Here is a 13,157-nt window from a genome sequence, read left to right on the forward strand (position 1 = left end):
TGCTCCTGGCACAGCCACCTCCGAGGCTTCGGGAGCAGGGCTTTGCAGGAGTTCGGCAGACCTCTGTCAGGTTGTAAATGCTTCGGCGTGGCATGGTGGTAAAACGTGCTGCTGGAACGTGCTCCAGCATCACACCTGGGTCAGCTCTGCCCACGGGACCGTGCAGTCAGCCCAAGCTGGAACCCCAGGCCTACGCAGCCCCATTCTTCCCTTCGTGGCTGCAGATAAAGGTGCTTCTTGTAGGGTCAGCTGGGGTACCCTTTCTGCTGTGCAGTTGAGAGAGAGCTGTGCATCAAGTTGTGCACACTCAGGTGGCTTTGCCCCAGGGCTCAGGCCCTTGCCTGGCAGTTAAATCCTTCTCCCGCTTCCTCCGTAGGGGCAGAGGGCTCGGAGTCCAGCGCTTCACCCTCAAAGGAATGTCAGTGTAATCAGCATTGTCAGCTCTTGCGTTTTGATCACTAGTCTCTAGATATCTGATGCTGTTTCACAAAACCCCAGCTCTTGGTGTCAAATGATGAGATGGGAAATTCCACTTCTAGCTAAAATAGTAAGTTTCTGGTATTGTGGGTTGCAGGTAAGAGCCGGAGACCTCGAGCCTGAAAGGCCTTACGCAGCAGAAGGGCAAGTCAAAAGGAAAAATAATAAAAAAGCAAATAACCTCTGCCGTTATCATTTTAAGAAATCTTCTATTTGTAAACCGGTATCATGTGTTTCAGGGGCAAGAAGCAGGACCTGACTCATGACACTTGAGGTTTGGCACTGTGAGACAGGGGATTTCTGTGCTGGGAGCAGGGGTGCTGCCCACGGGGGGGGGAGCTGGGGGGTGGCAGGACAGCCAGCACACCCAGCCCTCTGATGGCAGCCCGGCCGTGGGGGCAGCTTGCGGCTCTTGGAGCAAATGCTTCCTTGCTTCCAGCCTGCCTGGCATCTTGTGCTGCGCTCTGTGGTACTATCTCTCTGCAAAGCACGCTGGAAGAGGAGGGATCACCTTTGCTAATGACTTTGAAAAACTGTGGACTAAATGAGTAGGCAGCTGTGAATCTACTCAGATCACCCATGATACTCACAGTCCTACAAGGCTTATGTGTAGCTGCATCGCTACACTTGTGCACAGAAAGGTGTGCTGCACATCCAGAGCATGGCATGACTTACAGATGCTGAAAATATGGGCATCTTTCCTGTTGCAGAACCCTGGGTAATGGCACCCAGACGAACTGGTGGCATTAACTTGCAAACTTTTGAAAGTTAATGCCAACTCTTAATTCAGCAGTTAGCTTAACTAAACTTGAAGCTAATACTAGCACTATAGTCTTGTGCAGCTCATCAGCACCTATCACACAAAACAACTATGTGTGCCTAACGATAGGTCTGACTGTAGTAAAACAGGACTACAGGAGGCACATGCCCTCCCGAGAACATGCAGGTCTCCCCTTATCCTCAAAATTCAGGAGCTAAGTAGCAGAAGTGAATAGTTTACCACTGGAGTAGCTTTCTAATAATTTGTATCACCTGCATTCAGTGCCATTGAGTGAACGGGTGTCCTGGAACTCCCATCTTCTGTCCGTCCTTTTGGGTCTATATCTTACACTGTTTTTTCCTCCTAAATCTGCTTCTCCCAACTCTGGTGCCTACATAGTCGCATCATAAAATTTCATGGGAATGTCAAATCATTGGGCATCTCACATCCAGTGATGTGCTTGCAGAGGTTTGCTCATATCGCTTGCTTTTTATGTTGCGTGGAGGCTGTCTGATCTGACCAGGGAGAGGAGGGACATGCAGAATGGCTGTTCACTCTGCAAAAACCTGTAGCAATTTGCTATGGCAGATTCCCAGAAGTATAATAAGAGCTAACACTGCAGTGGGCAATCTGTCTGGCAGATGCGGTGTTGACCAGGAATCCTTTCGTATCGGGAGGAGAATTTCAAGTTTTATTACAGGTTTTCACGTTTCTTATTAATGGATCTCTGCAGTTGGTCCTCCTGGGAAATCTGCCAGAGCGCTGTGAAATTGGTGGGATTGGACAATAAACTCCTATAGCTGTTGTTGGCATGCGCTGAGCTGCACATGGCAAGGCTAATGAAATCTGTAGCAGTTACAACTATGAATATGTAGCTGGCAGTGGGCAGGGTGTAGAGCGGGGAGAAAGCTGGCATATAGATCTGAGAGCCAGAATGCAGCTGCCCTCTGCAATGTGTCTGTCTTTTAATCTCTCTGAATCTGATCCGGCAAGATGCCACCCTCCTTGGAGAAGTGGGAGAGGTGGGACAAAGTGCTGTCCCTTCCCACTGATGTCCTGGGCTACTGAAATTATCCACTCATCCTACAGTGATGGGATGGGAGGGTGATTTGAGGTGGGAGCGTCAGACTGCGCTGCTGCTTCTGCCCAGTAACAGCCCAGACATAAGAGCCGTGTGTCAAACTCGATTCAAAGAATTATTTTTTTGGTGTGCTCTTTGAATGAATATTGCATTGATGTCCACTTGCCAGGCGGAGCAACAGTGTCTGACAGAGGGGAGGTGGTCGGATAAATCTGAAATTTCACTGGTCATACCTGGAAGGTGAAAGTTGAAAAGTTGTAATAATCTCTTACTAGGATTTGGGGTCCAAGGAACCTTTTGACAATAAGCAACTGGTTTGAATTAAACAACCCTGAGGCTGGAGGCTGATGGCTGCCCCCCTTGAGTGACTGCTCCACACAATAAAGCAAACGAGCAGGTGGTCCTGTCCCTGGCTCCTGGTGGGACACATCTCTTTGAGCTTGTTCGCAACTGCAGAAGGGTCAGGGACCAGAGGGGATGAGGGACTGGATTTTTGAAGGTTTTAGAGACCTAAAAAAACCATTAGCTACATCATGGGACAGCAAAAAGTGCCTGATGGCTGAAGGCAGTGAAGGTCCCACAGGTTGGTGCTGTGGTCTGTGAGTCTGGCCCTAAGTTCTCTGCACCCCAGGACTCAGTCCTGGGCGGTGGGATGCAGCGTGGGATCTCAGTGTTGCTGGTTTTACCTTTGCTGCAGATAGATAACTGAACTCCAGATAAATAAAGGAGGTCAGCCCCTCAAGCTACAACCCAGTATCCTCTCACCATTTTTAAATTTATTAGATTAGATAAATAGAAAAATACTGTTTGGGGAGGCATAGTGAGGTTTAAAGTGCCTTGCAGAGAGACACTGGAGTTCTGCATGAAAAATGCACATCCTGAGCTCCAGTGAGCAATCCCTTTGGGACCAGAGCAAGCCCAGATGGTGACTCCTCCAAGTGATTATTTTTCTGCCTTAAGCCTTTCCAGGAATTTGAGTGTGGGCAGGCTGCCAGCGGACACTGGCTGTCCAGACACTTTAGCAATGTTCCATGTGTACTCACTGCCAGAGATACCAAAGTCCAGCAGCTGTCCCTGATCTCTTTGTCCCCTTTACCTTCCCAGACATAATTACACACGCATGCATGCACGCACGCACGTGTGTGACACACACACACACACACAGCAGGAGTAAAAAATCACCTGATCTTTTCTACTTGTTTGCATATCTTGCAAATTGTGATCGACAGCTCTGAAGTTAAGGGGAAAGGAAATCTTGAGAGTCAGAAAAATAACTTGGATACAAAAAAAAAAAAAGGCGTACGAAAAACAAACCCTGCGGCACACCGCAGAAGGCAGGCTGTTCATCTTTCTAGGACAGGCAGCAAAGAACAATTTAACCAGGTCTTGTACCTCTTGCCTTTGAGACACTCTGTGTTGTCTCCCTTTTATTGCTTCCCAAGCAAAATCACTCCTGTATTATCTTTACTGTTGCTGGAGCTTAAATTATGCTGAAAACTTACCGTTTTGCTTTTAAGTCTTGAAGTAGACGTATAACCTGTTTTATGCTGCATATTTGTGTTTTTGCAAATCCAGTCCTGTGTCTGTTAAGAGTTCAAAGTCTCACTGTGAAGTACTTGGGCTTGGAAAAGTGGGGCAGTCTTCACCGTGCTGCAGCTGTCTCATCCCATGTGTCTGTTAAGTTTGTTCATTCCTCCTGTGCTCTCCAGGAGATTTTGGGCAGCCCTTTTGCTACCAGTGATAAAGAAGTCAGCCATGTGAAAGATTTACACTAAAAAAAAAAAAAAAAAAAAAAAAAAAGAAACAACCCCAAGCCCCAAAAGATTTATTATTTGGTATTTTTGAAGGATGTTAGCTTTGATGTTGGAGGGTACCCAAAACTCAGTGGTTCAATGCTGTTTAGCAGAACAAAACCTTGGCTTCAAGCTCCTGCAGAGTAAAACTTCACCAGGTTTCATACAGCTTCGTAGTAGTACTCTTGACACGGAAAAGCTGAACCCAGACGCCTTAGGCTTTTAGAACGACTAAAACTAAAGACAGAGCTGGGGAGCCTGCTCTGTCCATCACAGCCGAAGAGACTGGCCCTGTTCAGTCCCGTGTACAAGCTCCCTGCTCTGTTGCAGGCAGAGGGGCCAGACCTCTGCTCCTAGCTTTTCCCCATGGGAGTGTATTTAAATTCTGGGTTTGCAGCTCATGTCCATCTCCACAAGAGATCGAAGGACGGTGTAACCCCACATGAGCTCCCCATGGCAAGGGCAGCAGGACAAGTGCCCTGGGTCAAGGGCATCCACCCCGGTGTCCCCAGGCAGCCGCCTCGGCCGGGAGCTGCTGCCGTACCTGCCCGAGCCGCCCGCCGGGGCAGGGGCTGCAGGGAGCTAAAGTTAACCAAGGATGACTGCGCAAATGTGAGCTCGGCGATTTTATTTTTAGTCAAACTTAAAAATAAAAATCTGTAAGTCATGTGTAATGTAATAATTTTAGCTGTTGCCAAGACACGCTGAGCAACTGTTAGGAGGAGGGGGAAGACCCGTGCTGATAGTAGTGGGGGACCCTGTCGCCTGGCTGCCCTCGTCCGGCCACGGTTGCGGCACCGAGGCGGTGGTGCTGGTCAGGGTAGTGGTGCTGAGCCACCGTCCAGCAGGTGCCGCTGCCTCTGAGCCACCACGCTCAAGGCATTGCTGGCCCTTACTCTTTTGAGGCTGCGCGGAGTCCTTTCGTCCTCCCTCTTGCCTCAGGGAATCCTCCCTGAAACAGGGCTTTACCCCCCCCCCCGCCTCTGGGGCTGGTGGTGTTTCATTATTGTTTATCAATATTTAAATAACAGAATAATTAAGACTGATTATATCAAACCATTAGAAAGTTTGGACTTTTCAGGCAGGCTTACAGCAGCTTGGAGGACCATAAAACGTAAAGAGTGCTCTTAACGATAAGTTTAATCTTAGTCTAGTATGTCTTCGAAGTACTGCATGCGCATACAAACATCAGGCTTATTGTTCATTAGAAGTGAGGCAGCAGGGAAAGAAAACTCTCAAAGGAATATTACTTGCCATAAGATAAGTGTCATTACTGCTGCTCAGCATTCACTTTAAAGTGAGCTATATCCTGTTTCCATCTTCTTTCACATCCCCTCCTAATTCTTCCTCTGTCCATTTTTTTTCCATATAATGCATGTTTTGCTTGTTACAATGCCGGTCATGCGAGGTGCGTGGTTTCTCAGCACCCGTTCTTGCGTATATACATCAAAATAGCCAGAAATGCATATCACAACGGTGGCTGGGCAGGAGCTGGGGAATAGTTTCACTCTCCGTAAATTTTGTTATGGAACAAGGCAAGATAGGTTTCAGGGTGGTGGGGGGAGACTGTCAGATCATTTTATTTTTTTTTTCAAAGCATGATGCGTTTTAGTTACGGTAGTTTCCTTAGCAGATAATGAAAGAGTTAGGAAGACTTCGTTGACTTTGTGTTGCCTTTGGGTGGCTGAAGTCACCAGATTAAGTGGTGCAGAGCAGAGAATGCAGCTGTTTTGCTCCAGTAGCAAAATTAGCCCAGTATGAAATTGTGAGCTTTTACAGTGGTGGGAGCTCCTCGTTTGGATCAGGAAACCCAAATGTGGTTTCCCAAGCGTCCTGGCAAGGGATCCCCAGGGCTGAGTTTACTCAGTGTTTGGACGCGTGACCATGAGTGTGGTACCCACAGCCTCCCTGAACCGGCAGTCACTAAGAAACAGGGAGATCGGATCCCATCAGAGATGGAAACGGTGCTGGAGCCTGGCTCCAGCCAGCCTGCACATGGCGGGGAGCATCTCCAAGCCCAGAGCCCTGCTTAGACACCTGTGCATGAGGTGTCAGTAGCAGAGGGAGTTCAAAGTACTGGGGGGGAAAAAAACCCTCACACGTGGAAAAACCTGGCTGAGAGCCATCTCTGGCTCTGGGCTGCTGCTGTAAATAGATTGCGTGGCCGAGGTTTGTTGCCAGAGTGGCAGACGAAGGGCACATGTGCCTGTAATGAGCCATGGCATGGAGGGGGGACAGGGGGCAGCTGCTGCCTCCGCAGCCCTGCCCAGTGTGACATGAACTCGCCCTGCAGGTGGGTGACTCTGGGGTTCAAGGGTTCTGGAGTGACCCAACACCTTCCCTCCGCACCACTAACAGCTCCTTGTTGCTAGCGTAAATATTTTCTCCATGCGTGGTCCTCGGGGCTCCCCGCTGCGTGCCTGTGCTTCTTAGGACGCAGCAGGGTGAAGGCAACATTGTCTTTGCAGTGGAAGGGGAGGCTGGAAGAGCAAACCAGGCACCTTAGGGACACAGAAGGTTTTCCCAGAGGAAGGAGAAAGCAACACTTGGGAAATAAGTAACCACTGCTACACGTGACAAGTGATGGCCAGAGAGTTTCTGATGTGCCCGAAGTTTTAATCGTTTTCCTCCTGCATTAGCAGACATGCCCAGGATTTTCCCTCCTGTTCACAGCGCAGCTGTCAATTACTCCTTGACACAAGAGTTGCAATGCCTGACTCTTTTGTTTTCTTTTTTCTTTTTCTTTTCTTTTTTTTTTTCCCTAGAGGTTTTTCTTTTACTTGCTTGCTGTTTTGGGGTGTCTGCTCATTTATTCTCATTTCTCAGTGCTGATGATGTGACTCCCCCCTCCCTTGCCCACCCTCTCGTTGCAGAATCCAGAGGAACTGTCGGAGGATCGTGCTCACAGGGAGATGATTCCTCATGAAGTCACTGGATCCCTTGCAGAAATCAAATGTGACTTTCCATTTATCAGACTGAAATCAGAGCCAGCCAGACAGTGAAGCAAGCACAGTGGAGGGGGGACGGCGAAAGATGAAATCCAACCAAGAGCGGAGCAATGAATGCCTGCCACCTAAGAAGCGAGAAATCCCTGCCACCAGCCTGCCTTCAGAGGTGAAGCCGGTCCTGCCAAACGAAAACCACCGTGCAGATAACCTAGCATGGCTCCCCAGCACACCCAGCAGCCAGGGGGGCCTGGGGGGCCGGCACCGGCCCGGGGGGACGTCATCGGTGGAGACAGGCTTGCAGCAGGGTTTGCACAAGTCGCTGTCTGCAGGGCTGGACTATTCCCCGCCGAGCGCGCCCAGGTCTGTTCCAGCCTCCACCACTCTTCCCACGGTGTACTCGCCCGCCCTCTCCCAGTCAGGGACCCCTGTTTCCCCCGTGCAGTACACACACCTGCAACACACCTTCCAGTTCGTTGGGCCCCAGTACAGTGGATCGTACACCGGATTCATCCCCTCGCAGCTGATTTCCCCGACAGCCAATTCTGCGACTGGCGCCGTGGCGGCGGCCACAGCCGTTGCGACCACTCCATCCCAGCGCTCCCAGCTGGAGGCTTATTCCACTTTGCTGGCCAGCATGAGCGGCTTAAGCCAGCAGGGACACAAAGTTGAGCCACACCTGGTCAGGACACCTGGACTGATCGCCGCTGGGTCTCCTCCACCCACCCAGCAGAACCAGTACGTCCACATTTCCAGCTCTTCCCAGAGCACTGTCAGAAATGTCTCTCCTCCAACCATCCCAGTCCCCCTGCACCCCCATCAGACAGTGATCCCGCACACCCTCACCCTCGGCCCTTCCTCCCAGGTGGTGGTGCAGTACACCGACTCGGGGGGCCACTTTGTCACCAGGGATCCCCCCAAGAAGCCTGAGAGCAGCCGGCTGCAGGCGATGCAGGCCAAGGAGGTACTGAATGGTGAGATAGAGAAGAGCCGGAGGTACGGCATTTCACCCTCTGCTGACATGGGTCTAGTCAAAGCAGGCAATAAACCAGCTCCCCATCATTACGAGACCAGGCACGTGGTGGTCCACTCGAGCCCCGCCGAGTACGGCGCACGGGATTCCTCAGGTGTCCGAGCCTCCGTCATGGTGGTCCCCAACAGCAGCACACCCACGGCAGACATGGAGGTGCAGCAGGCCACCAACCGTGAGACCTCTCCCGCAGCCCTCAACGACAAGGGAAGCTTGCACTTAGGAAAGCCAGCCCACCGCTCCTACGCCTTGTCTCCGCAGCAGGCTCTGGGCCACGAGGGGGTGAAGGCAGTGGCCACGCTGTCCCCTCACACTGTCATTCAGACCACCCACAGCGCCTCCGAGCAACTCCCCGTCGGGCTGCCGGCGACAGCCTTCTACGCCGGGACCCAGCCGCCGGTGATCGGCTACCTGAGTGGTCAGCAGCAAGCCATCGGGTACCCCGGCAGCCTGCCGCAGCACCTGGTGATCCCTGGCACCCAGTCCCTGCTGATACCCGTCGGCAGCGCGGACGTCGAGCCATCAGGAGTCACGCCTGCCATCGTCACGTCGTCTCCTCAGTTTGCAGCAGTGCCTCACACGTTCGTCACCACCGCCGTCCCTAAGAGCGAGAACTTCAGCGCGGAGCCCCTCACCACCCAGCCCGCCTACCAGGCCACCATGGTGCAGGCGCAGATCCACCTGCCTGTGGTGCAGTCCATTGCCTCCCCCGCCGCCGCCCCTCCCACGCTGCCCCCCTACTTCATGAAGGGGTCGATCATTCAGCTGGCCAACGGGGAGCTGAAGAAAGTAGAGGACTTGAAAACAGAAGACTTCATCCAGAGTGCGGAAATTAGCAACGACCTGAAAATAGACTCCAGCACTGTGGAGAGGATTGAAGACAGCCATAGCCCAGGCATTGCTGTGATACAGTTTGCGGTTGGGGAGCATCGAGCGCAGGTAATGGCAATGCATGGTGGGGAGGTCGGATTGGGGTGCACGCTGTGTTCCCTGGGTGCAGCTTTCCTCAGCTTTGGAACCACGCGGGGCTGGTTCTTCATCGTACACATCCATCCGTGAGGCAAACTCTGGTCTAGAAATCATCCCTCTCTTCATAAATGCAGTCTCTTGGATATAAAACGGGTCTTTCTTAGAGCTGGAGAACATGCAGGAAGAATTAGATGATCTTCACGGGTTTGGATTAAAATACCAAATGGTGTAAGCAGTATGAGAGCATGGATTTTGCATTTTGATAGGTGGGTTTTTTTGAGTCAGCTCAAATCCTACCCTTGAGAGAGAGTTAGGGCACAAGGCAGTGAATTTCTGTGGCTTGAAAACTTGGAGTGGCCTGGGAATAGCTCTGTCACACATGTAAGTTGCTGAAACACACCACAGAGTTTTACTGAGGCTTCAGTCGCGCGTGGTTTAAACGCTGCACGGCTGACATAAACTGTGTCTTCGAGGGAAATTTGGAAAGAAAAATGCCTAGGTGGCTGGGCACGCTGTGCTTCTGGTCTTTGTTTCTCACTGGTTTGCAGTGTAGGAAGAAAACCTGTAACTTTCCTCAGGTATTTTTAGATTGAGCATGAGTGCATATTGGTCATAAAGTGTTACCCTGGCGCTGTCCGTCTGCTGAGTGATTTAGATTCTGCATTGAGGCCGGAGCAGTTCAGGTATACAGGATAGCATTTTGCCTCCTGGGGGTGCTCAGTTTAAATAATCTTGTTTCAAATCTTTTTGGTTTGCTTTGAGTGAACCGCAGCATCTGCAACCTTGGTGCTGCACCCTCAGCGCTGGAGAACCAGAATGAGAGAGAGGGAGAGAGTAGCTGGACGTGGACACGTGTTAAAGCACCTCAGGCTGGCAGTTTGGAGAACAGAAACAAACAGTGGTGGTACCAAAGAGCAGATTACACAAAAAATGTCTTGCAGTCGCAGCAGTCTGTGGCCTGGCCTTCCCCAGTTGGGCATACATGGTAAATTGCTACTTACGACACATCCCCTTTCTCATGTCAGGTGTGCACATACCCAGTGTGGGTTTGTTCATGTATCATGCATCTGCACAGCTGATAGAAGTCGGACCTCTGGAGCTTCTACTGTAAAGATGTGACTGTTTCCCCACCACTGACCTGTATTTTGGCGTATCTCTGGCTTTGTGATTAGAGGAGCTGTCCTTGGATCGGGACCAGTTACTATAATTTGCCCTGGTGCCTTGAATCACAAGATTTCAAAAGTAGCAATCCCCCATCTGCAATTTTCATCTCGCTCTCATGTCTCCCCCAGCAGCCAGGCCACCGGTCTCCGCACCAGCAGAAGAGGGACAAGTTAGCAGGTGGCATTTGTGCGTCCCTTGGCAGATCTGTGGGCGCAGGCGATGCGCTGCAGCCCTGGGCGTGGGGAAGAGAACCTCTGCAGGGGGTGGACTGCCATCCTCCGGCAGAGAGCAAGCCGAGCCTCAGGCACTACAAACCCAGGGCCAGGCACACGGGTCTCACCCAGCAAAGTGTCACCTTCGGAGAAGCCGGAGGAGAAGCCTATCAGCAGCGGGCTGACATCATCGCAGCTGAAATACTCCCCAGCTGTGTTTCCCACCGGGGATGCTTCCAGAATGGAGGGCGAGTCACGTAGAGATATGATTAGAAACGGGGGTTTAATTTAGGTTTCCTGCAGATTCCAGGACTTGGGTCTCTTCCCAGATCAGCTGTGTCCCTGCATAGTGGGGATGGCTCTGCCGGTTTTCCCTTGCCTGGGGAGGGAGAGAGAGATTGTTTCTACATGTTTGAAGTCTCCGTGACCTCACCCTCAGCCCGCCGTGGCTATATCCAAGCATTTCTTCTTACTAGCAGGCGTGTGGCAGTCAGTACTTGTAGAAAATTGCCTGCCTGAAGAGGTCTTAGTCTTCTCCTTGGCAAAACAGCGTTTAGTCGTGCCGCTGCGAGCAGTGGCACTGTGGGGCTGCTGCATTTAAATACATCTTGGCTCTGGAGTACAGCGAGGCTACATCTGCATGTGTAGCATAGCTTTGCAAAGTGTTTGATTACAATTAAGTTTCCGTTGCATACATATTTCTGGAAGGAAGGAGCTTTTTGAATGGTATTATCAAGGTGAGTGCAAGTTGTGAAGATTAAGTGCTAAACAAAAATAGCGTTGTTATCATTAGCTTTGGCTCACTTACGTACTCCTCCCAGGGATCTCTGGGAAGTCATGATAATATTGATTAATTTGTATTTTCAGACTCTGAGCAAACATTAGCTTATTTTTGCACCAATGGAGGGACAGAGGTAGGAGATTATTTTTAGCTGAGCATATACAACTGTAATGTAAATAGTGAGGCACCACGCAGCTGCTCTAGTATTGTATCACTGCAGGCCCACAGCTGCCCCTCCCCAGCACCGCACTTAGGCAGGAAAAGGTCATCCTTCCTCCTTTTCGCGTCTTTGAATCACCTGGCAAATCCAACCCTCTCCCAGGTATGGAAACCTAGAGGAAAATTAACCCACCTAAAGCTACGTGCCTTTGTAGTGGAATAACTAGCCGTAGCCCTGGAGGGATGCTAGGTTTCCATTTCACAGCATCCCTGCTCTGGGTTAGGAAGAAGTCAAGTGTCAGCTGGGCCAGAACCCAAAGTCCAGCTGTTACTCAAGTTGCCTAAAAGACCTACGGATCTGCATCTCTTTGTAATTCCACATATTATTCTTGTAATAACACTTTCAGCGTTACTACCTGCCCATTCTTTTGCTGCCAAGAGCAGGCAGAAGCCAGTAATTCACCTCCACGTTAAGGTCAAAACCCGCAGGAGACGCAAAATCCATTCTCTGAAATGTTTGCTTTCACCCCTGTGTTTCAGTTCCTAATCATTCCTAAAGTGTAGTTTAAAAAGAGAAGATGAACATACAGTTCTTTATTTTCCTTTTTTAAAAACCAGAATCATAGACACTAGAGATAGAAAAGTCCCGTTAGAGCACATAGTTAGTAGCCCTAACTAGTTTAGTTTAGTGTGTATTTTTTTAGACCATCATCTAGTTCAGTTTTCCTCTTCTGTGTCTGCACACACCCAAACCAGTTACTTTCTCTTGTACTCTGGGCTCTCCTTTTCATTATCTTTGGCACTGTAGCAGACACAGAGTGGGATGTTGGTTCAGTCCGCTGCTGCAGAGGGAGATCTCTTCCAGCCTTCCCCTGGTGTGATCTCCGCGTCCATGTCCCCTGGTCACGAGGGCAGCAAGTCCTTGTTCCTCTGAGTGTCGGGGTGGCTGTGGTCTCTCTTCAGATGCGTGTTACTGAATTCTGGGAGTGCAGCAGATAAGAGCTCAGGTGATAAACTCAGCAGCCAGTGGTCTGGTGGGCAAAGGTGGCTCCTCTCGAGAAGCGCTGGGATCACATGGCAGTGGGAAACTGCAGCCCCGAACCTTCAAGCCCTGGGTGCGTTTGTTATAATAATGGTTTACTGAAGCTGGGCTAGATGCAGCCCTGGGGGGATGCCCACCCAGGCATCATGCCGGGTAGTCCCCGTGGCACGAGATGCTGCCTACAGCCCCAGAAATCTCTCAGAAGAAACCCACTCTTGTGAAGGCAGGTATTGTTCAGGGTGATGGGAACATCAGGAGTCCCAGAGGCTCTGAGTAGGGGGTTCTGTGGAAGCATGGCACTGCAGAGCCTTCCCTCTGTGGGAGAGAGAGCTGCTATCCCACAAATCCACCTGCTTGTATTTTGGACACAAGGAGTCTCTCGGCACCCACAGCAAGGCCTTCAGTGGAGAGCTCCACCACTTCATTGCACCTTGTTTCCAGAACTGCTTCCTTCCCTTTGTTTCCAGCTCGCCACTCTGAGTTTTCAGTACATTTAATAATACCAAGGAGAAGAACACTTAGTTGGAAAATGTGTGTTTATATTTATCAAAATACAGGTCACACAAACCACTTCTATTAGGCACCTTTTGCTTTACTGCTTGTTATGTTGGTTGCAGCCGTCAGCCCCAAAACTGAAGTTGCTGTGTCCCTCAATGATGGGAAGGGTATTTTCTGAGCACCACCTTCCAGCTCCTGTCACCCCTGTTCCAGTGTCCCTGAATGATGGGACGGGTATTTTCTGGG

The 13,157-nt window shown here is 50.6% G+C and overlaps 1 protein-coding gene across 9 annotated transcripts in view; it reads left to right on the forward strand.

The window, feature by feature from the left end:
• Positions 1-13,157, forward strand: part of ATXN1 (ataxin 1) — a 212,324-nt gene that overhangs the window by 195,203 nt on the left and 3,964 nt on the right. For all 9 annotated transcript variants that reach the window (XM_055800121.1, XM_055800120.1, XM_055800124.1 and 6 more), the window contains one exon: positions 6,985-9,025. In XM_055800121.1, the coding sequence (XP_055656096.1) occupies positions 7,145-9,025 (1,881 nt within the window). In that variant the 5' untranslated portion in view covers positions 6,985-7,144. The remainder of the gene's footprint in view (positions 1-6,984; positions 9,026-13,157) is intronic.

The sequence above is a fragment of the Falco peregrinus genome, chromosome 3 (genome assembly GCF_023634155.1).
Source record: "Falco peregrinus isolate bFalPer1 chromosome 3, bFalPer1.pri, whole genome shotgun sequence".
Lineage (NCBI taxonomy): Eukaryota > Metazoa > Chordata > Aves > Falconiformes > Falconidae > Falco > Falco peregrinus.